This window comes from Xenopus laevis, chromosome 6L (genome assembly GCF_017654675.1).
Source record: "Xenopus laevis strain J_2021 chromosome 6L, Xenopus_laevis_v10.1, whole genome shotgun sequence".
Lineage (NCBI taxonomy): Eukaryota > Metazoa > Chordata > Amphibia > Anura > Pipidae > Xenopus > Xenopus laevis.
The window spans coordinates 34,173,565-34,198,124 of NC_054381.1; the positions used below are offsets into that span (position 1 = coordinate 34,173,565).

Sequence of the window (24,560 nt, forward strand, 5' to 3'; positions counted from 1 at the left end):
TTTCCCAATGAGATGCTCCTGAACTATACTCAGTGTTGGCCTGGGGGAAGCAGGGCCTGCCAGAAAACCTGAGGAAAGTGCCCCCACCACTCTTGTCACACCCTTGCCTATCTAGCTAAGGGCCCACCGTTCCTGCACATCAGCCCACACGCTACAATGATTACTGCTGCCAGCACAGATAATTATTACAGCAGCAGGTTATCACCCACCCATTTTGGCCTCCTAGTGCTCCACCGATGCACCTACAAAACACCACCAGGTCAGTCAGGCCCAACAGAGACAGGCCCACTGAGTTTTCTCCTGGTGCCCCAGCAGCCAGTCAAACCACGGGTATACTGGAAACTTAGTGAGCAACACTGATGTAAACATGTGTGCAAAACACACTTTTCCAAACTGGCACCATTTCTAGATGATTGGTTACATGTAGAGTTTCAGGTTGGACTTTTGGTGCCAGCTCCTGAATATGTGTATGTATAATGCACCACTGAAAGTTTTAAAGGCTTTAAGGTATAATTAATTGTAAATGTTTTTCATTTAATCTGAACTTATTGCAGGAAGTATAAGCTGTATTTACTTTTAGTCACAGCAAACTTACTTTCCAAAGGGAGATTCTGTAGGAGGTATAGGAATATATAGTAGAATTAAATCTAGAGCAACTGGACTTGCTGACTAATCATTGGAGGCGTTTCACTACTCATCCGATTTGAGTTTCATGAAACCTTGGTAATTCCATCACAGTTAAGAGACCAGTAACATCAAAAAGATTTTTTTAAAAATTGGTTAGTATACATAGAAAAAAAAACCTTTAAAATCGCAAAAACCTTTATTAAGAAATAACTTAACGAAACTCCGCTTCTGCTCCTCTTCAGAAAAGGCTTCCCTGGCTATCTCCCAAGGAAGGCAGGGAAGAGAAATCAAGCCCCACACGATGGATCGCCCTATCGTTTTCTGAAGAGGAGCGCAAGCAGAGTTTAGGTAAGTTATTTCTTAATAATTACTTTGTGATTTTAAAGTTTATTTTGTCTCAGTCAGTTGAGCTGAAGAAGCTGTTCGGATGAGTATCTCAGGGAAAGGTGACCCTATACAGTAGCTATAGCAGGACTACCAGTATAGCTATGTAGATGAGGTTCTGCAACATGAGCCATGCCAAAGTCTACACCTGTCTCATGGTTCCATCCAACATTGACTATAACAACTGTACAATGAATATGCTACTGACACAGAGAAATGTTGCAAAATCTCAATTTTTTTTATTCAAAGTGCCACTATCAGAAAAAAATCTATACTGTGAAATGAAGACTTTGGATTCACATAAAAAAAAACATGCTGCAATGATACTGGTTTATTCTCATTAACAAAGATACAAGAGCTCTTGGAAACATGGAAACATTGGACTCCACATTGCACTCCACATTGTTGTTGTTCACTGCTTTAAATATATGAAAGTGATGTTTCGGTTTAGTGTCGCATATCGTGAACAGGCCATTCTCATGTCTCTACTTGTCATTCCTGTTCTTTATTTTCGTCCATTAAAAAGTCTTAACTGAAGGATAACAGCACACATAGATAACAAGTATCCTTGCCACACTATTAAAAATAATAGCTTTATTGAATATAGAAGCTAAAACAATCAAGTCTTAAAATAAATAGGTATTCGTGTTACTGGATATTAACATATTACACTTCATCTTCCAGGTCAATGAATGAAGATTAACAAATAGTAGTGGGAAGTGGGAGGAAGTCTCATTTTCTTCTGGTATCATAATAATTCAGTAGTGAGTTTCTTTCTGAAGATCCTGTAGGGAAAATGAATGAAATGGTATTGTAAGATATTTTAATGTAAAAATATTTCTGCTTTCATTTTCAAATTGAATCTTGACATATTTTTGAAATGGGGAGGCCCATTTATCAACATTCTCATTTTGTTGACTTTAGAGGTTTTTGAAATCACGCATAAACAAATTTTTTGTAAAAAAACACGAATGCCATGAAATTTATTAAAAGATCGGAATAAAAAACGTACGCACAGCAAAAATGTTGAACGATGCACTAAAAAAATTCAAAAACCTCCAAAAATCTTGAGTTTTTCTGACATTTTCAAAAAAAATCCAAAAACCTCTAAAAGTCTGAATGGTTAAAAAAAGTCCTATGGGAGCAGTGCAGCTCCCAATGACTTCTATAGGACCTCGACCCCCAGGTTTTCCTGATTTTTAAACTGTTTTAGAGAAATTTAAAAAAAAAACACAAATTTGTAGAGAAAAAATTTGATTTGAGAAAATGATAGCCATTTGAATATTAGTAAATAGGCCCTTTAGTGTTAGTGTGGATAAATAGGACACATAAGAAAATGTTTTTAGACATTGCAAGATTCATGAGTGGAGCTATTGCTAGTGCAGCAAAGGCAGGTGCAATCGGACCATGGACCATGGTATTCTTATATGGACAAGCCTAAACCTATAAGGTTTAGCCATTGCAGAACAGAATATATCTACTCCACTCCAGTTATCTTTGTTAATTATCACCACTATAGCATTCTGTATTGTTTTTGTATTTATTATATTTGATATATAAATTGCTGTGCGTGTAAACTGCTTCTGTTGCACATGTTATTCTGACAGCTGGACTATGTCTCCCTTACTCCTGTGGAAATGACATACTGTAAATAGGAGACATTTGTGAAAATCTAATTAGACCTCAAGATAACTATCTGCCAGATGGATTAGCAGATTCTCATCTTATATGTATATACCGCAGTCTAAGTTGTCCCCTTTAATTTGCACCATATAAACAGCTACCAACATGTTATGACATATATTCATGGATATATCTATATGGAAAATAGTAAAAAGAAAACAGTTCAATGAGAAGAAGAAGAGAATGGAGACAAGGATTGTGGTGGGAGAACACAGAAGAAGAAATAAGACCTTCTTCAATAAAGGGCAGTATGCTTGGGCATAACTAGTAGTAACCCACAGATCTAATGGAATGTTATAAGACAGTGTATAATAAGACACATTTTGATCCTTGTCATGGGAATAACAGTAAGAACCATGGCATTTTATTCCTCTTGAGAAACAGTCATTGAAGTGGCATATTTATTGCCCTATTTTTCAAGTTCTTACATTTCCGATTTTGTAAAAACATATATAAGAAATAAGATGTAAAAATTGGCTTTCAACAACCCACCAAGAGTTTTTCTAACACATAATCTGACAGAATAACAGCTGCACATATGAGAAAATGCATTTTAAAATCAGCCGTGCATGTTGTGCTCAGATTAGTGCAGCTCAGTGCCATCAATTTAGAGGGAAAGCGGCAAAAATCGCATTTGATGTGGAGATGCTGATATAAATGTGCAGCATCTTGTAGAGGTAGGTGGCTGTAACCGAAATGAAGAGATATTTCAAGCCCGCTCAAGCTATTACCGACAGAAAAGTATTACTTTCAGTAATGTAAAAGAATACTACCATAGGAGTCTGAGATGTTAAAGGGGACCAGTGACCCTAAGAAAAAATAACATCTAGGAAGTGTTGAATGGAAAGTGAAAGTTACTGACTGCCCCACCTCTATGCCTCAGGCATAATGGCAGGGCAGGCAATATATGGTTGACAGCTCAGTTATTTAAACATATTTATAACAGGTATAGATGTATTAATGAAAAAAAGAATCTGGACTTCATGTTAAACTTGCAAAGGACTTTCATTATACAGCTTTTTTATGTTTGGGTGACAGGTCTGCTTTAAAAGCTCCGCAAACCTCCTACTTGGAGATTTCTTTTGTAATTTGAGTTCCAGTGATGGCAATACAGAATTCCAACACAATTAACCTATTCTAGAAACACCCAGATGTTTGTACAGGTTTACTGTGATTAGGGATGTAGCGAACTGTTCGCCGGCGAACTAGTTCGCGCGAACTTCGACTGTTCGCGTCCGCCGCAAGTTCGCGAACGTCGCGCGACGTTCGCCAATAGGCGTTCGCGTCAAAATCGTTCGACCATTCGACCATTCGATCGCTAAAATCGAACGATTGTCGTTCGAATCGAACGATCGAAGCCATTGGATTGAATGAAATCATTCGATCGAATGGCTTCGATCGTTCGATTCGAACGAAAATCGTTTGATCGAACGATTAAAATCCTTCGATCGTTCGAATCGAACGATTTTCGGATGTTCGAAGTTCGCGAACTGTTCGCGAACTGTTCGCGAACTGTTCGCATTTTTTGCCGGTGTTCGCGAACGGCGTTCGCGAACACATACTCGGCAGTTCGCTACATCCCTAACTGTGATACCCTAAGTCCCAAAACGTGCCTGATGTAATATAAGAGTACAGGCTAACGGAGACACGGAAACACAACACCAGTGGATAGGGAGACACAATACAGAGCAACCATCTTCAGCTATTTACCAAATATATGGGAGTCCCTGTATAGAGGCATATGGAGTCATTGAGTTCATTAAACAGTGAACATTTTCAATGTAATTGTGCCCAATTCGCATTGTTGCAAAAAGTGCAATTGTGTGCATTTTGATGATTTAATGCAATTGCACCAAATGCAACTCCTTGTAGAGTAAAACTGGGATAATGTGAAAAAATGTTGCAATATGGGTAGAAATAAAACATAGTAGCGTGCTTGCATTTAGCACACTGCATTTGTGGTCGTAAATGACTCCTATGGTGTTTTGGGACCTTGATGTGTGAATGTACATTCAAAATCATATGGACACTGAGGTTGTAGATGGACATGAATTATAATGGATATGATATATGCTGTATGAAGTTAATAATTAAATCATCCTGTTTTAAAACGGAGCAATTCCAAACTCTACTTGTCTCCTACCAAGTCACAGCTTCAAATATCTCGAATCTGCCTTTTTTCTGCTGTCTCAGCAATTCTGGTGCCTGCAGCAATTCAGCTCTCTCTTTCCACTCATTTGCATATTAGTTCACAGAATGATGAAAGTTAAAAGAATGCACTCAAGGGGCTGTTAATTACGCAACATATGACGTGAATTCTATATTTTTTTTAATGTTGTCAGGCTTGGGTCTCTTATTCCCCATACTTTGCTTTGCATAGAAATGGGTCACCTACTCTTGAATAATAGACAGATCCAATACGAGGGACATCATGTTTTTCAGGCATATTTCATGTCACGGTAATCAGCTCCAATTGTAATTGCTTTTATTGTCTGTGAGGGCTAATTATGCCTTTCAGACACAAATAATGTGAAATGGAATGGTCTGTTTGTCTGTCTGATCAGAGAAGGGTGGCATGTTGCCTGCATGGCATAAAAAAAGCTCTTATGTTGTACATCCAATCAAAAGGTCTCAATTGATAGGTCTCTTTCTTCAACCCATAGCTGCACTCACATGAAAAACAAATATATACTATAATATGTAAAACAATTTATATTTTACATAGAAATAGATACTAATGTATAGTTTTTAATCCACTTTAAATCTCATTTTACTTTGCATTTTGAGATTTCCAGCTATTAGAAATTCTGACCCCATACAATCCTAGGCAAATGAAAGCGCCACTGTGCGGTGTCATTTCTTCAAATGGTTGGGGACTGCTTTAGGTTGTGCAATGAAAGATTGATGTGTATGCTATCGAACGACACCTCTGACTTGTATAGGCATATAAATAGGATGCTTAATAGGAGTTATTTTGGTAATAAATTCAAAAAGAGATTGTTCAGAATCATTTGAGAAAAAGGCAAAAGGGATTTTCATGCCATGTTTGTTCCCAAATTTTATTGGGAACAATTTATTTATTTCATTTACGTGTGCACAGTGCAATTTTGAATGCAAATCTCCATGTTTTTAATATCAGAGTAACCGTGGCAATGCTTCGAGTTGTGCCTACCTCAGCTGCGCCTGATACTTGAATATGGATGCAACTGAAATTGCATTTTGACACAAAGTGGGTGCAAGTTACACCTAGGAGTGGATGTTGCTCTCTGAAGCACATGTTTAAAATGGTGTTTGCATCGCATTCACCAGGTACAAGTCTGGTTTGCCTGTTTATGTGGCCTACTAGGTGTACCACTAGATTCAGGATGACAGTAGCTCCAGGGTTCCCAAGTGTCACTTAGAACAGCTGTGCACCATTCATCAGAAAAGGCAGGATGGATGCATTGGCAACCACGCAGAAGTGCAGGAGCACACACTGAGGCAAGCACCTTAATGAATTATGTCAATATGCCCATTTTAGAGTACCCAAGCTTGCAGGTGTGTTCGTTTGTGCCCCCTTATGTGTGTAATAGAGCATTTTTGTTGCTGCGAAAACCCCTTTAAACTGGGTGCCAAGCCTGGTTGAAATGGCACAAAAATGAATGAAAAGCATTGCAGTGGCTTTTGTCTACTTATTTTAACCATTTAAACCACACGGCCCCTTGTTCCTTAATACTTATATTTGGTAATACATAACCAACCAATTCAAAGAGCACTTTATACACTAACTGCTTATTGCTTGCTATAATTTAGCACAAGTGTCAGCCTGATGTGTAGAGACCATCCTTGTAACCCCAATCTCTTGGGGAGATATAGAAATTATGGAGATAAATAGCAAACAATCACAAAGGGTATCACTGATACAAAGGGTCACATCCAAAGTACCAAACACATTACAAACCTCTGGACACATGGGAATAAATACTAAAACTAAGAACATGGTGTGAAACAATTCCTTGATATCAAATAGGTATACAGTACATACTGCATATTTATTACATACAGATCACAAAGGCAGGGATCACCATATTAAAACAGGTAATTCTACTCCACTCCGGCTGGCCAGTAATATAAACAATGAGTAAATGTAAGGTCAGATAGGAAAAAGGGAGACACTAGGGTTATAAGTATTAAAAGTGGCATGGGTATCCTCTTTAGGGCATCTCTTCTTAGCCACCTCCTGGCACCAAGCAATTACCTTGCCAATCTCTCATGAACCAGATCGATCAGTGTTATAGGGGAATGGACCGTTTTAACATGGTGATCCCCACCTTTGTAATCTCTATGTAATACTGTAAATGAATTAATATATTTGCACCAATTTCTTAGTTCTGTTTGGGGAATAAAGAATCTCATAACTAAAACAATTTAAGAAAAACAAACCTCACATTAAAAAGAAAGTCCAGTTAAAAACAAACTTTTAGTATGGAGCAGACAGTTTGCAAGTGGTATATGCTTTGCCCAAACTATCCATTATAGAGTTCCCAAGTTTGGCTATTTGGTCACAGACTAAGTTGTTTGGCTGGAAGGGCCTAAACAGAAATGAAAGTAATAAAATATTATGAGAAGCAGTGAAAATCTAGTCTCAGTCTGCTTTCTGGTCACAATAGTCACTGCGCCTATGCCCCTGATATTGTTCAATTTCAAGTTGTAGAGTAAAAGAAATTAGAAAGGGACATTGATTAGAATAAAGACCAGTTGCAAAGTCACTTAGGCAAATAACAAGATAATAAAAAGTTCATTTTTACATTAACTTCCCCTTTTAATGTGCTACGTCACAAGACTTTGGCATATACAGATTATCTTCTCACATACAAGGGGAATACATACCAGAGTCTAAAGATCTTTTGCCCATAAGTCCAAAAAAGGAACCTGATTTATACCCTGAAAAAATATAGATTTGATGGGTGCTGTTTCATTGCCATTCAACATTTATCATTTTATTACTTATCCTACAGCTTTAAAATATCACATGTGACCATCTTACCTGGCAAGTACGCAGCTATTGTATGATTAAATACTAATACACAGGTGCAGGAAAGTCACTTACATTTCTGCGAAACAATCCAATAACAGGATAATGCTCTTTATCCCAATGCATTTGAAATATTTCTGAGAAAATACATTCATCCATCAAATGCTCCATTATTTACAAAATAATTGTATTGATAAGTAAGCAAATCATTGCTCTGTAGACTATTCTCATTCTGTAAGTGCAGTTGAATGACACTACACTATCCATTTGGTAACAACATAGATAATATAACCAACACTATATTCATGGTGCTGAGATCTAGAAAACAAAACTTAATATGGGAGAAGACACTGCATTATTGTGTCATTTTAATTGCTCAGAAAAAGTCTTCAAATGGGCAGGAGGGGAAGGCACCCCCTCTCGTCCCTTACCCATCCCCTAACTTGCTCATCATTTAGGTGCACATGTTAGGGGTGTTAGGGGTACAGCCCACAATGGGGTACTGGTAGAGACAGGGTTCTGCTGTGCCTAATTTTTGTCCGGGTGCTTGTTAAGTAGCATTAAGGGTTGTGCACTTGGGCACCGGGAAATGGAACAATCACCCTAAAGTTTTTTTATTGTGTCATTGTTCTTTAAGTCTAATAAGAACACCTCTGTTCACAATCATAGTATCGTTATCAGATCTCAGAATATGGAATTAGCATTTTAGTAGTATCTCATCTGAGTTGTAGACAGACAATTACTCCATGGATCTGGGTTGTTTTAATGAAATATGCTATTTGAAGAGTCCTTATCAAAATATAATGTTTCATTATAAGAAAGAGAATGATTTGGCTTTCAGGTATATATATATCACTGACATACTGGGGTATTAGTTATTTAACTAGACCAGTAAAAGCCATTGACTTTTTGGTTGCTATAAATGTTATTGTTAGTTTTCTCCTTTTTGTTTCCAGATTTTTTTATTCATGTTATTCAGTAACCCTACCAATATTTTTTTTTCTATCTCCTTATTTGAGATTTTTGTCAATTTTCAATAAACAAAGGCAAAAAAAATTAGAAAGAGAGGGGTATAAGAAATATAAAGTAGTATTCCTAGGACATAATGTAGCATTTATATACATTTATTCCATAAGTGTTAACTCACAGTCATTAAAGGTTACTAGTACTGTATTCAAGGTCATTATGAAGATATGGATAATTTAATTTGGCATAAATTCAGTCTGTTGGCCTACAGATTTTTTTTATTATTTTCCTTCTCTCTTAGATATCAGTTGGCAACTAAACTAAGAGAAAACTCTATTTAGCAAACACATGTCTTATGCTTTATTCTTTAGGGAGATGTAATTTAGAGCTCATTGTTGCATCACTCTTTGGGGTATATTTATCAAAGAGTGAAGTTAGAGATCAACAAAGTCCTCAAGAGTGAAATTGCGCCAACTCTCCATTCATTTTTATGGGATTTTGAAAGGCGTATTTATCAAAGGATGAACTGTCACTTTCACCCATTGATAAATACTCTTTTAAAAATCCCATAGAAATGAATGGAGAATTTCACTCTAGAGAATTGTGGAGACCTCTAACTTCACTCTTTGATAAAAATACTCCTTAGTCTATTCAAGTTGTATAATAGACATATCCGTTTTGCAGCCCTTCAGTTACTGGACAGATGACTATGATAAAGTTCTCATCAGCTTTATGGCTTTGATTTTGCAATTCTTGCATTGCAACTATGCTTTATTTAAAATCACGCCAAGAGGTTCTACCATGTCTAAACAAAACCCATACAAAATGTAATAGTCAATTACTCTTTATCATTTGACAAATTATTACATTTTCCTTTTTTTTAATACTCTACTTAGTTAATTTCAACTTACGTTTGCGAGATATTTGACCAAATCCTGGAATAAGAAAACAAAAGTGAAATGCCCACTCACAATGAACACGATGTATGCCAGGCATTTCTATGGAACTTCGTGATTTAGCCTATGGGGGGTTGTGTGTGTGTCCTTCTACACAAGTAATATGTCTAATAGCCCCAAGGGTGAATTAGTGCTCAGAGGCAGTGTTCAGTAGCATATAACAATTGCACTATGGAATGAATAAAGTCCATGAGAACATTTGGTTTAGCACCAAAGACTGGATCTTTGAAGTACAGGTGGCAAGTGAATTAAGTATCCACCAAAGAAGTAAGTTTTTTCTTGTTATCCCTGTTCTTCTTCTGTTTAGCCCCTCTTTTCAAATAGTCATGCATAAATTTAGAATATTACCACTAGTGGAGGTACTTTATCTACTGTACATGCTTCCCTTCATGACTATTACATGACCCTTCTATTCTTCAAGACCCTGCTTTAATTACCCTTTAATTATGTTTCCTTTTGTTTAACTCAAACTACCATTTTCTGATTCAAAGTCTGCGTGCCTGTGTTCTAGCAATTGGGGTTCCCTGTGGGATGGCATGGGCCATATTTGCAGAACCTTATTAAAAATTGTAAAAGCTGTGTAGTCTTTTGATATTGGAAAATAAAATTTCTCTTTTTTTTCAGTGATATTGGTCTAAAAATGGACAGCAGAAGAGCAGGCAGAAATATCTAGAGCAATAAAATGTGAGAATGGATGGATGGAAAATTGATGCAAAGCAGAAACAAAGTACCGTAACAAATGCACTGCAACATACAGTTTTGATAAACAAAAAAATTTACAGTTCTCAGTACTGTGCACCATATTGTATAGAACATGTATCATCACAAACCGGACGTGCCGTTCAACTTACGTTTGCGAGAAATTTGACCCAATCCTAAAACGGGAGAAAAAAAAAGAATTTCTTAGTTTCAAATAAATAAATTGCTAGAAAGTTTGTAGAATATACTAAGGTATATCAGAATAACTGTAGTGACATGTTTAAAATGATGCTAAAGAAGCATACAGCAGAACAACATGTTCCCATGAGCCCTTCATTAAAAGTATTTCATCATGCATTCCTAATTGCAGTGCAAGTTAAGCAAATGGCTTCTTCAAAGTAATGTGTAAATCTTTTCATCATATTTTCCTTATTGCTGGACCCAGCCATAATGATCTAGCCATGCATGAAATTTTAATTTCATGAGACGTGTTTCCATTAAGACCATAGCTCTGAGACATTAGCAACTATGTGGACCATTATGTTTCTATTGGTTGTAGCTTGCTCCTGCGAGAAGCAGACTAGGTGTTTGCAGGAAGAGAGCCATAAGGCCCATCACTGCAGATAACCCAACTAGATAGGTTAGGTATATTGGTTGAATAACAAGTCTGGACCATTTTTTTAATCAGCTTAACATAATAATACGTCAAAAACAGTGTTGTAAGCCAAAAGATGTAAGGTCCATACCGTTATTCCGTTTCCCCATTAAGCCATAGAACTGGTCAGGTCTGGGTTTCCTTGCAATTCTTTGCAGAATTCTTTCGATTACGGGCCCTTGTATTTCCTCCTATGGTATGAAAAATATGTTACCATTGCACAGCTATATTAAATATAAAAGATGTTGAGGAATAAAAGTCTTATTTTTTACCCCTATATGTAAAAAGGCACTAAGTTTGCCAAGGAGCAGTAACAATTGAAGCAAAATCACATCTACTATTCACAAACATTGCTCAGTGAAAGAGGGGATAACCAATAACAAAGTTTCTCTTGTTAAACCGCAGGACAGGTTATAGGTGGGTACTTACAGACCCGTTCTGATTAAGGGCATATCATATGGTAGCATTAGGCCAAATCTACTCATACCCATCTTATTGCTGAAGATCCACATTTAAGAATTCAAAAAAAAAACTCAAAAAAAGCCCTAAAGTCCTGGATCCACCAGCGAGAAGTTGTTTTTCCCCTTGCTAAAGCGAGAAAGATGTTGTAAAACACTTTTAATTAGTAATATATTTATATCATTTATACATTCATGTTAAGGGCATACAAACTTTCCATCTATTGCAATCAGGTAGTGAAGTCCTGAATGGTTTCAGCAATTAGTTGCCACTTTCAGCACATCTACTGGCTGCTCATTTAATCTGCTGCATGTTTGGCATTGAATTATTGTTATTGTTTGTTTAATTCTGTTGTCAGACTGTAAATAGTAACCACTGTGCCCCTAGTCATGAATAGCTTCATATGTTCCTATTTTGTACTTATTTTTGCATGAGAAACAAAAGAGATGGAGAAGTATAATCATTCCTTAATTGGGCCATGTGGTGGCAAAGTTTCATTTATCATTCATCTCTTAACTTAGCTCATGTTGGATTCACCTCTGCTGTACATGTTGTTCTAAAAGGCACAAAGCTTTTGGCTACTGCACTGAGAAAATACATGTCTAATGGAAAACTACACTAAGGAGTATATTTAGAAAACAGTGTACAAAAACTGTCATTAGAATCCAATTTGCAGCACCAATTTAAAATCATGGAAAGCTGTGTAAAATCACAGGTAATTATTTTATGTTAATGTGCAGCCGAATGTAAAATGCTGGCATGAAAAGAGTGAAACTGCACTGCCTTTTACACCATTTTCTTTGAAGACATTGTTTGTTGCCTAAATTTGTATTGACTTCAATGCACCAAATCCAGGATTTGTTTGAATTTTTTTGCAGGGTTGGGCAACCCAGTCCTTAGCATTTGGCCAAACCTAATCGGAAACCTTTAGCTGGGCACCTGAGGATTTGTTATGCAGATTTTTTTTACCCAATTTGGGCTCTAATCCAATGATTTACACCCTAGGCAAAAATAAGAATTTTAATGGGTGTCTATGCAGAATAGTTGGGCGAGGAGCATATCAAAATTGAGTCCTCACCTGATGGGATTTGCTGACATGCCCTATAGACATCTGTTGGGTAAGCCATCAGTTTGGCAGCATGCACGGGCCAATAAACTGCAACTCCTTGTTTTTTTATGGTTTCTACATTCATGACTTCTATTAAATTACTCCTGAATTTGAAATGTCTCCTCAGTTCGAATGTTAAGAACCATCACGCTACCATCTAAATATCATATTATGTAATCTGCTGTCAGCAGAAGTCAGCATAAGTAATGAATTCAAAGTCACATTATGCATTAGGGAGCTCATGAATACATTTTCAAAAAATATTATAATTTATAATTTGGAACTACAAACCACTTCATGTTTGAGCTTAACTGAGTTGAATAACGTTTATGTTCTCTAACTGACTGATGTATGGAGGGACTATTTAAGCCATGGTATAATGTGTTTTAGAGTCATATAATGGTAAATTGACCTCATGACTCAGAGAGAGTTTTTAGAGGTCGGGATTCTGCAGTGAAGTTTTCTGGGGAATAATGAATGACATGTGAAGAGATGTATATCAGGTTTTACATGATGCACCATGCACTGCGGTACTTAATAGATTCTAATGGGTCACTGTACATTTATTTGAGCCCACTCCATATCTACAGCAGAGCAGCCCATGAGAAACTTCAGAAGTTTCTGAAAAGTTTAAATAACTTTAAAATACAATGGTTTATTTTCTTCATCCCATATCATAAACGATCCGTTTTATATTTTTTCCCACCGCTAGTATTAAATAGATGAAGATACCAGTTATATAATATGCAGTAATGTCATTTAGCGTGATATTTCGCTATATTATAATCCTTTAACGGGGTAGTTTAGGCGTTACCTGGTATTATCACCACAACATAAAAATGTCATATTTAGATAGAATAACATTTTATATCTAAAGCTGATTGCTTTTACAACATTGGATGTGCTGATGATTTTTCTCAAAAATATATTTTACACCTGTTGTCATTTCAATCCCATCACATAAAAAATTTATCAACAACAAATCCAGTTACAAGTATATCTGTGCCATTCATAGATTAGGGATGTCCATCTAGCAGGGTGCAGGCCACATCCAACCTGCAGGTGTGGCTTCTGTGGCCAAATAATTTGCCTTATCTTTTGATTGTTCTAATATGATGTCTAAGGGAAATCACTCCTACTACTGCAAAGAAGTGTGTTGAGTGGGGACTGTACACACAGCTGTCAAACTCATCCAATACCCTTGTGGTTCCCTTATTTGTTGATCTCTATGCAAGTTATCTGTCGTAGTCATGTATATTGATACTACCATTGTCGAAGGTAAAACTATGAAAGAGGAAAATAAATAGAAGTAATAGAAGGGGAAGAGTTTTGGGGGGTGCAAATTAAAAAACAAAATTAGTGGTGAAAGTTAAGACCAAATTGGGGACACAGAAAGAAAAGAATGGCATAAATGAATATCTGGCCAAAAATATTTACTAACATAGTTAGTTAGGTAGAAAAAAGACACACGTCCATCAAGTTCAACCTTTTAAGTCTATATATAACCTACCGAACTGCTAGTTGATCCAGAGAAAAGCTAAAAAACCCATTTGAAGCCTCACCAATTTGCCTCAGAGGGGGGTAATTTGCCTCCAAAATGGCAATCAGACCAGTCCTTGGATCAACTTGGACTATGAGCTATCTTCCATAACCCTGTAATCCCTCACTTGCTAAAAAGCCATCCCACTCCTTCTTAAAGCTATCTAATGTATCAGCCTGTACGACTGATTCAGGGAGAGAATTCCACATCTTCACAGCTCTCACTGTAAAAAAATATTTAGACAGAACCTCCTTCCTTCTAATCAGAATGGGTTCCCTTTTGTCAGCTGGAAGGACCTACTGATAAATAAAGCATTCGAGTATTGTACAATCCCTTATATAATAGGTGGAAAAAGGAGGATTGGAACTATAAAAGCAAAAAACTTAAAAAAAAAAAAACGGGGAAAAGGGAAAAAAGAAAAATGAGGCCAAAATCAAAAAGAAGATAAAAGGAACAGCAGAATATGAGGTGTGGGAAATGGAATGAGAGGGATGTGAAAAACATGCATAAACAAAAAAGGGGAAACACAGAAAAGAAAGCTAAGATCATGAGAAAAAATGTTAGAGAGAAAAGGGTGGAAGAAGCAGAGAGATGAGGGGAGGAGATGAAAGACAGAAGAATGGAAAGAAACTGGAAGTAGAAAGGGAAAGCATAAATAAGGGCTTTGCTGTGCTTATTTGCTGTGCCCTTCTTAGTTTGTGTGATTAAGAAAAAAAGGGTTGAGAAGAGTTATAGTGGTACAAAAAAGCCTCAGTATGCAGATTAACCATCCAACAATCACACTTATACAATACAATTATACTGTATCTAAGGTTCTAGCTAGACAACAATATCATAGATACACTTCAAATACATCAAATAAAAGGCTATACAACTGCAAGGTCCCCATACTGATTGCTGTATTATGCAGCTAATATTTATTTATTGAAGACTATATAATTTTTCTTTAGCTCAGTATTTAATATATCAGAAAGCAAACATTATAACCCTATTGTAATAGCATATCCCTTAATACAGTAGTCCTATTCCCTTGTGATGTGTAATGTTGCTATATGATTGCATCCCAAGCAGCACACATAGAATATTACAGTTCCCAACACCCTAACATCAATATTCTCAGCCTGCTAAACAAACTGATTGTGTCTTTGAGGCAGGGACAACTGATAAACACTTATAGAAATTGCTCTTTAGAGATACCCAGAGGCTGTAAGAAATAGATTGGCAGTATTAGTCAGGAGGGTCATTACTATATTTAAAAATCATTAACAGGACAAGTATGTGTGGTGAATAAGTAATGAGGTTTTATTCAAATATAAATGCACCCTTCTTTAGTTCCTATATAGATTCCTGCAAAATGAATTGGTGTCCCCTGAAAGGCATTAGATTATTGACACAGCTCCAGCAGTATTAGATGAATTAGGATTGGTTCATTATGGGAATACATTCCCTAGTCTTCTTTTCAGTTATATTTTTTTCAAGATAATCTAAGTTCATTTAAAGCTATACTTTACACCTATGATATGGAAATCTGTTAATGCTGTTGCCCTCCTGGCAGTCTTTGGGGGGTTGTAGTTTAGCAACACTCAGAAAGTCAATGGTTGTCCTTCCCAGTGTTAATTTAGGCTGTTTTGCTAAATTGATCTTTCCTAAATTGGATCTAAAAAAAATGCAATTCCTGAAACTCACTTGTAGATGCCTATACTCTCAAAAGCCATTAAAAACCCTTGCTCTACAGAATTATATTTCTCCTTACAACCTTGTGTCATTATTGCATACCTAAATTTATGATGGTTATAAGATATACAATCACTCATTGGTTGTTAGAACTGTTGAATGCTTTATTGCTTTACCAAGATGCTACATTTATAATAGAAGTCCCTACTCTCATGTGTAGCAAATCATATAGTATTGCTCTGCTACCTCAATCTCTGATATCTCAGGAGTTCTTTTTGTTGATAATGCCTTTTAAAATGTATCAGTGCTTTTTTGTCTCATAGGGATCCCTTTCCTTTAAACACTCACATGCATCTTTCAAAAAACTTGCCTGCAGTTCCTTTTTGTGAGATCATTTATTTCTTTTATATCACCCTTCGCTGCCCAAATAGAGCAAGATTCATTAAGTCAAATTAGATTCAGAGTTGAAATGAGTCCTGAAGGTAATTCGTTATTAAAGTCCATCCACAAAAACTAAAACAGGTCAAACATATGGCTGGAAATCAGTAATGTTATTACACGCAGAATGGATGAGTTGGAGTAAATAAGGCTTAAATATGGACAAGCAATTGATTATAGTTTCCTCTGGGTTCTTCAAAATAATGACTTAAAAGTTTTAGAAATTCAATAAAACTGAAAGTACAAGAATAATGTAGATTGCAAAAATTCAAAACACTGAAATGTGTCTGAAAAAAAGTGAACTGCTTATAATTTCCCTTGTTAGTATATCTTGTTGGGAATTTAAATTGATTTACTGTAGAGACAGCAATTACCTTTATCATGTTAACGTAATTTATCTATAAGTCCTATTGGCTTATTTGAGCTCTGATAAATAGTTTTGTCAATGACAACACGCTCAATTGAGCCACTCTTGGGATAATTGATGAGATTATCCCAAGGTGACTTTGTGACCATAAAGCTGGGTAACATTGTCCCGGCAACACAATATTCTTAACAGAAAAACCACACAGAGTTTCTAGAAGTCAGAATGTTATTGAATATAATTGATTAGTTAAAAACTTTTCGCCAGTTGCACCATATTTCATATGCATACGTGCAAGGCTATACAATTTAAATGACAGTGTACTACCAGTAGCAATATTCCATAAGGTAAAACAACCATGTTGTGCCTTAAAGTACCCTGTCATCTTATGCTGTAAGGATAAAGTCATTTATTCGCCATTAAACTGCTCCCTTGTCTTACCCAAGGGGTACTGCAGTGCCAAGACCACAGCTTATGGCAAGAAAAGCCCATCCATCCTAATTAATGGTGAACATGGAGAAGGTCTCCACAAGAATAACTTGGGTGATGCAAAGCATTTTCCTAGGGTCAAACTAGCCTGGATTAAACTTTACAGTGCAAATTGATAAACTTAAATGCTGGTTCCTACATGTATCCAGTTTGGCAGCACTATAGGGATTGCAGTTCAAGAGTCAACTGCAACTAAATTGTAGGCAGTGGTCCATGCTAGGTGCCATGGGAGAAAAAGTTAACCAAAATGCAATGCTGTTTGTACCAGAAAGAGACTAATCTCTATGTAAATAGAATACTAGAGGTAATGAAAACGACAAATATTTGAACATTTAGGGGCAGATTTATTAAAGGTTGAGGTTTTTTTCCAACGAAAAATTAAAGTTTTTGAGGGTATTTTTCATTAAAAACTCAGAGGTCCCTTGAATCATTTGAAGATGTTAATAGCCATGATGTTCGAGTTTTTTTCAGTGGATTTCGCTCGAAAACTTCAGTTTTCAGTTTTTTTTGCCGAAAACTCAATTAGAGCTTTCTGGTTGCTAACCCCAAATTCAGTGATTCAAGCTTCTTGCAGTCAAGTTTTTTCTTAAATTAGAAATCATTCGAGTTGTGAGTTCATTCGAGCTCATTCAAGGTCTAAAAAAGCTCACAAAGCTTTAAAATTCAACCTTTGATAAATAACCCCCTTAATGGGCACCACAAACACATCAATATAAGACTTATGGCCTTTCACACTCAATATGTCTTTGTGGGTATGTACATAAATAATATTAGGCTTCCTATACAGGAACTATACAACTTCCTATAGGTTTTTGCACAAAGCATTTTGTATCCCAGAGTGGGCAGTCTGGAAACAGTTTTGTCCAAACGAGTGCAGCAGTCACTATATAGGATATCAATATATTATTCAATATATTAATAAGATTTCTCCAAGGTCAAACTTCAGTTGAAACATCAGCTAAGCATTGTAAAGTGGCCCCAGGAGAACTCCAGCTAACAAGACAAAAAGAATAACCATACATCTTATCTACATCCCCATAGCATTATCTGAATTTATATTACATGAAATTAGACTTTGAAATGTCTTAAGTTGGATTCAGAAAACTGGCATCATGGAGAAAAGTGTCCATCAAGACCTATATTGTACAAAATTGTTGTCCTTAAAGGGAGCAATTGCATTATGCAAGCAATTGAGGAATCCAGGCCTTGATGCAAGGCCATAAAACTATCCCTACTGTAGATCAATTAAGGCAACCATTTGACTAACTGACACTAATTGGGCTTAAGTAGGAAACACAAACAAAATAAGCCATAGGGGAACAAAACACAGACTGTCCCAGTCAACCCATTCATATTATAACTGCAGTATTATTATTCAGCAAAATTTGTCCCAATATACCATATTTTGAAGCAATAATCACCATTATATGCAGTAACTATGGCGATTGTCATATTTCTTAGGCTATTGTTTGACTTTGGTAAAAGGCAATAATATAAGGTGCTAAAATGTTTAAACTTTAAGGGCAATAGGAGACAAAGTATGTTGGCTGACATATTATTCCATTGGTCACAAGAAGTTGATAAAATGCCCCAAATTGTGATAAAAGACAAGGGAATGACACACAATTTAGTTGTGACTCTCACCTCATAGGAAGACACTTGACAGACAACTAGACATGCCAGTTGTTAGGTATTGGCATTAATTTAGAGCATTTACTCACCATATTTATTATAAGGAGCGAATGGCTCCTGTGCAATTGATTTGTTTATTAATGGTGATTTCCAAATGGTGATTGAAGGCTTTTGTGGGAACCCTTCTTGCTCACAACTGGAACACATGTACTTCTACTGCTGTGAGACGGAAGGGGTCACCTAGTATACTTCAGCATGCTTTCGATTAAAATGCGCACCAGCCATAGGGAAAATGGCACACATAAGCTTGATGGCAAGAAAAAATGCTTTTATATACCTCAAGTTATTTGTTCTATTGTAGTAGTGAATGAGGGATGGGTGCAGTCTCTAACATAAGATCAAGTAGATTTTTTGCCAATGCCACTTCATAGTGCAACCCTCAATGGGAAGAAGCTGCTTGTGGTTGAAGGTTTTTAGGGGGAAATAGTCATCAAAATGCCTTCAACTGTTGCATTCTATAGGAATGGTGATGCTTATGCCACACCTAGTTCCTTCATGTTTGCTGGCATTGTGATCACCTCTCACCGTCAATAGTGGTATCCAGGTGGCATAGCCATTATAGAATGTAATACTGTCAATTATCGAGACTATATGGTTCTATTCCAAGCAAGATAATACAACCTAATAAAAATGAAGTAAAATATGTTTTTTTTCCTTTCCAAGACAACACAAATGACCCTAAATCATGGATATGCTATTGGGACATTCTGTGAGTTATAGTTCAGTAATAGCTGCACAATCCCTTGTAGCAGATCCTTTTCTTGTATCCACCATATATAAAAAGGTTGAAGTATGGGAAATAAATGAGCTCTGTGAGCAAGTGGAAGATACTGCAATAAGGTATCAAATATGATATGGGCAATGCTTTGCATAGAATTGCTAAATATTGCATGCAAATATAATACTGTTGAATAAATTACATTTTCACTATTATAAATGATTAAAAGGTTGTATATATGGGGTTCCAGTGAGTACTGGTGTATGACCTATTACCTTAATACAATTTTTTTCTGTTAAGGACTGCAATATATTTTATTTTAGCACAGTATAAGAAATGATGTTAAATAAAGAAAAATGAACAGGGATGTTCATAGGTTTGGTCAGAATGGGTATTTTCCCTGCCCCCCAGGCACTATAGGAGCCCTTATGAGATGTAGGGGTGCGCAGCCCACAAATGCATTGTATGTTCAGATGGAGCCCCTACCTTCTTACATTGCCTTCAGCCTTGAGTAGAAATGGAACAAAACTAAATGAATTATATATCCAATCGTATCATCAACAATAGGTATTGATATCTTTAACAATTCCAAGTTTACCTTATGTTCTACATGGAATTTCTTTCCATTGTTATGATACAAAAACTTCCTAAATATAGCTTGTGTCTCTAAGCTGCAGCATGCAAATATTAGCACTTCTCAATGCCCAACCTGAAATATTTAATAGTCCACATCTATGTTTTGTTCTCTGGGTATTGACAAACATCTGCTTCTTGTTCAACAGACTGCTGGGGCTAAACACAGCTCAACTGCCTTATGCTGGAAACATTTCCCACTATGTGCTTTTTCCAAACTCTATTGTTTTAATGAAAACTGTTGGAAAATAGTGAATATTTTTTGTGCCTAATTAGGGGACCATTCTATGGAACAGATTAGCTTGCTTTATTTTCTAAAGTATTAGGTGCAAGGTGACCAACTGGTGAAAAAAAAGTAAATGTCAATAAGTGCCATACAGTATGTGGTCCTAATTCTTCCTTCAGTATTATATTTTTAAAACAACACATTTTTGGGTTCAAGCCCACCTTTTTGGCCAGCATCTCATCATTCTTAACAAGTTTAATCCTATAATTGTCATCCTGCTGTAAATCCAGGAATATCGAGGAAAACAAAGAAGTGTTTGCCCCCCAATCTCAACTAGATTTTAGACTGAGCTGCAAGGAACATCCAGAATTATAAATAAGCCCCAAATCCCACCTAGCTGGACTTCAGTCTGTGCCCACCTCATGCACTGCTCCTCATGGGAAGAATCCAGACTGACAGTTTAGAAAGTATAGTATATATTGTATCTTTTCCTTTTAAGCATCTTATCACTTAGAGGTGCTAAAATCATATATTCTAGTGAGGTCATAAGAGGGCACTGTTCATGAAATCTATGGACTATATTACATAGAACATCCCAATAGCAAACAATATGTCAGCAATGGGTAACTACATACAGATATTCATACAAGTATGTGAGGTAGCCGACAGGAAAAATTAGATCATTTAAATAAATTGGCAATATTTCGCCTTTAACTACTTGGGGGCAGATTAATTTAGAGCTCAATAAATAAAAACTCACCCACAATCTATTGATAAACAGAAAGTGGGTGAGTTTTTACTTTATTAAGCTTTAAACTCACACTTTGATAAATCTGCCCCTTAATATCAGTATAAAATAAAGGTTACATGTATATGTTTGTCATGATATTTTTGAGCACAAATAATAAAGCCTTTGCCATAATGAAAGTGCTGCCAATAAGGGGCTGATTCACTAACTTTGAGTGAAGGATTCGAAGTAAAAAAACTTCGAATTTCGAAGGTTTTTTTGGGCTACTTCGACCATCGAATGGGCTACTTCGACCTTCGACTACGACTACGACTTCGAATCGAAGGATTCAAACTAAAAATCGTTCGACCATTCGATAGTCGAAGTACTGTCTCATTAAAAAAAACTTCGACCCCCTAGTTCGCCATCTAAAAGCTACCGAAGTCAATGTTAGCCTATGGGGAAGGTCCCCATAGGCATGCCTAACTTTTTTTGATCGAAGGATATTCCTTCGATCGTTGGATTAAAATCCTTCGAATCGTTCAATTCGAAGGATTTTATCGTTCGATCGAAGGAATTATCCTTCGATCGTTCGATCGAATTTTCTGCGCTAAATCCTTCGACTTCGATATTCGAAGTCGAAGGATTTCAATTCCTAGTCGAATATCGAGGGTTAATTAACCCTCGATATTCGACCCATAGTGAACCAGCCCCGATGTGTCTGAATGGTAGGATAAATCAAATTCCTGACTTATTTTAGAATAAATAGGCTAAGGTATAATATTTATGGTTAAATATAATAAACACCGTTATCCTCAGTGCTGTGTTCGCTGAGTTCTAAAGCGAGAACATAAAGCTTAAAGAGATACTAATAAATGTGTTACGTATAATTGATTTCCACTTTTCTAAGCAACCCGTGTTATACTTCTATTAGGACAGTATTAGGTTTTCTTACATGGTTTTCACAGTAAATGTTAAAGTGATTGGGACAATGCTGAGATTTCTTTCTCCAAAAAGATGATTTAACTCACAGGACACTGGAGAAATTTTCTTCTCCGTGCCCTGGAGACCTGCTTTATGCCAAACAGGTTTTGCTGATTTATGGCATATAGATTAGGACTGTGTTTACGGATCTCAGATGTGCTAAGCAGCACGTTCATAAATATGCCCCACGGGGAGTTAACCACCAAAGGAGCAAGTCAAAAGCAAAGGAAGCAAATGCAGTGTGTCCAAGTCTCCCCCTGTGCTGAAATATTTATACATCCTGGGAAATAGAGGAATAGCAATACTTTAGTGATAGTCTCAGATTTCCCAAAATATGCTTTTCACTGGCTAAAGTCATACTAGAGGAAAGCAGTTGATCATTGTGTAAATGCACCAATTATCTAGAGCAGGAGAGGAAGACACTCTACAATTACCTTAACCCAGAGATCATTATGAAAACTCATCTTAACACTCAGCCACCAGGGAAAAACCATTGTTCATTTGCAACAGGCAATAACAGCAGCAATCTGGGACTCCCCAGCATTAATAATTCACGTTGTTTGCCAGTTCTTCAAGTTATTTGTACACATGGTGTCAGTGAAGTTTAAATGATTAAAAGGTGTGATGTAAATTTATATATTTTGTATTTTGATATAGGAAATCGTCCATTTATTTGGGGAAAGTCGCTGTTTGGCAGTGACAGGTAATTGTATCCTAATCAGAATACAATTCTTAAACAGCACATATACTTCTTACATCTAAGCAACACAAAAGATCGGATCAATAGCTTTCTGGCTGCACAGCTATCAAAGATTTAGACTTATTCTACTGTATGTCACATTTCCAAATCAAGTTTGGAAGCTGTGGTAAATTCTGTTACTGACTTTATTGTTGGCATATTTTCTGCGCTCTCTGCTAAATGACACGTTGCAGGAAAAGGGGAAATAGGATAGGAGATAAACGCATTTAATTCATTTTAATGAACATTGTATTAATGTTTGGTTCTGTAAAAGTAAAACCACTGCCATTTACATGTAAATATATTCCTGCTCTCACTTTTGCTCTACTTTAATACAAAAGCAATGGATTTACATTGTAGAAAAAAGTATGGAAAGGAAGCAGAAGCAGTCAGGTCACTTCATGGAGTTTACTTATAGACTTTACATTGCTGATGGCACAAGTTTGCAAAAATCTCTATCTCTGTGTTCTCTCTCTTTACACATATATTCTACCTGTAAGGTTTACATCTATACATGTGTAGTTCTGACTACAAATACAATCATCAAAAAGTCTGCTTCAGCATTTTAAGCTGCCTTGTCCGTATTAATGAGCATCTCACCTGAATTTGGTCACTGTAAGGCCAGTCACTGTCTTCATTTAATCCAATTTCTGCCGCAAAGACTTGTGCCGAAATCAGAAGAATCACAGCAAAAGCTACGAGGATTTTCATGGCACCCTATATTCACTGTAAGAGGCTGCAATAAATTGCCTTGCACGGTTTCAGAGGCAGGTGCGGAGAAGACACTTAAGTGCACAAGGATCAGTAACAATATTTAGAAGCAGCACAGCTGTGTGGATCTGTATTTCTGCAACAGAAAGAAAAAAAGGTAGAAAATTACTTTCTATTAAATATAAAATAACAGACATAACAGAAGAAAAGAAATGAATACATGGTGTATAAGAAACAGTCTAAATAAATAACAGACAGCAGTTGAATTCAGTTTTCCCCAAATCTTACATATCCTGCAAATTTGTTTGTGAGATCAAGCAGTTTAAGAATCCTGAATGACATGCTCTATGCACTTACTGTACTCAGTAGAAGAGGCTGTTCTTCTGTCACCCACCCAGGCTCGTGTGCATGTGAATACAGTTTCTATCTGAATACACTCTGGAGAGCTCTCCACTATATATAAGTGGAGATGGGCAGGTCCAGAGGAGCTTCGTGCTCCTAAATCTAATTACTGCACTCAGTCTATTTACCATATGAAGCAGGGGAAACAATATGACGTATATTCCCCAGCAGTATTTCCTATCAATATTCCATTACAGAATTTAAAGGGTTCCCTTCTTGTCCTTTAATCCTACCTCCCTTTTTTTTGCCTCAGAAACATGAAGTGACACTTCCCATGGAGGTGACCCGCTGATCGACATGACTCCGTGCAATTTATGAGACGTGACGTCATTTATGAGTCTTTGCACTCTAAACTGATGAATCCCTTTCTTCTCTTCCTATAGAAAATTAAAAGGGGTAGCCCTTTGTCGCCAACAATGAATCATACAAATCTTTATCTCAATGAAGTTGAAGGAGCTACCGGTTAATGCCAGGAGTCAACTATTCATATAATAAGTATGGGAATACAGCAATGGGGATGATTCATCGGGGGACCATTGGGCATGAAAAAATGATAAAAAAAATAATCTAGATTACGGAATTCCACTACCCAGAAGGAGTTTTTCTATAGTGTTGCAACACTGCAGAAATGACAAAAACTACTTTGAAGAGAAATTGAAATAGAGAAACGGA

At 36.5% G+C, this 24,560-nt stretch overlaps 1 protein-coding gene across 4 annotated transcripts; it reads right to left on the minus strand.

Annotated features, from left to right (window-relative positions):
• Positions 1-1,226: 1,226 nt before the first annotated feature.
• tac1.L (tachykinin precursor 1 L homeolog) lies at positions 1,227-24,004 on the minus strand. Of its 4 annotated transcripts, NM_001096537.1 has the most exon segments (7): positions 1,227-1,796; positions 7,564-7,594; positions 7,597-7,617; positions 10,482-10,505; positions 11,076-11,175; positions 23,376-23,622; positions 23,844-23,900. In NM_001096537.1, coding segments are annotated over 6 exon segments (324 nt in total). In that variant the 5' UTR covers positions 23,487-23,622; positions 23,844-23,900; the 3' UTR covers positions 1,227-1,759.
• Positions 24,005-24,560: the final 556 nt, after the last annotated feature.

Excerpts from the sequence above, each read along its gene's own strand:
- tac1.L (XM_018266725.2), bottom strand. The coding sequence starts at position 23,486 with ATGAAAATCCTCGTAGCTTTTGCTGTGATTCTTCTGATTTCGGCACAA. Across the intron at positions 11,176-23,375 it reads CTTACAGTGACCAAATTCAG|GAGGAAATACAAGGGCCCGT; the intron begins GTGAGATGCTCA and ends TTCATACCATAG. Across the intron at positions 7,618-10,481 it reads GGGTCAAATTTCTCGCAAAC|GGTATAAATCAGGTTCCTTT; the intron begins GTAAGTTGAACG and ends ATATTTTTTCAG.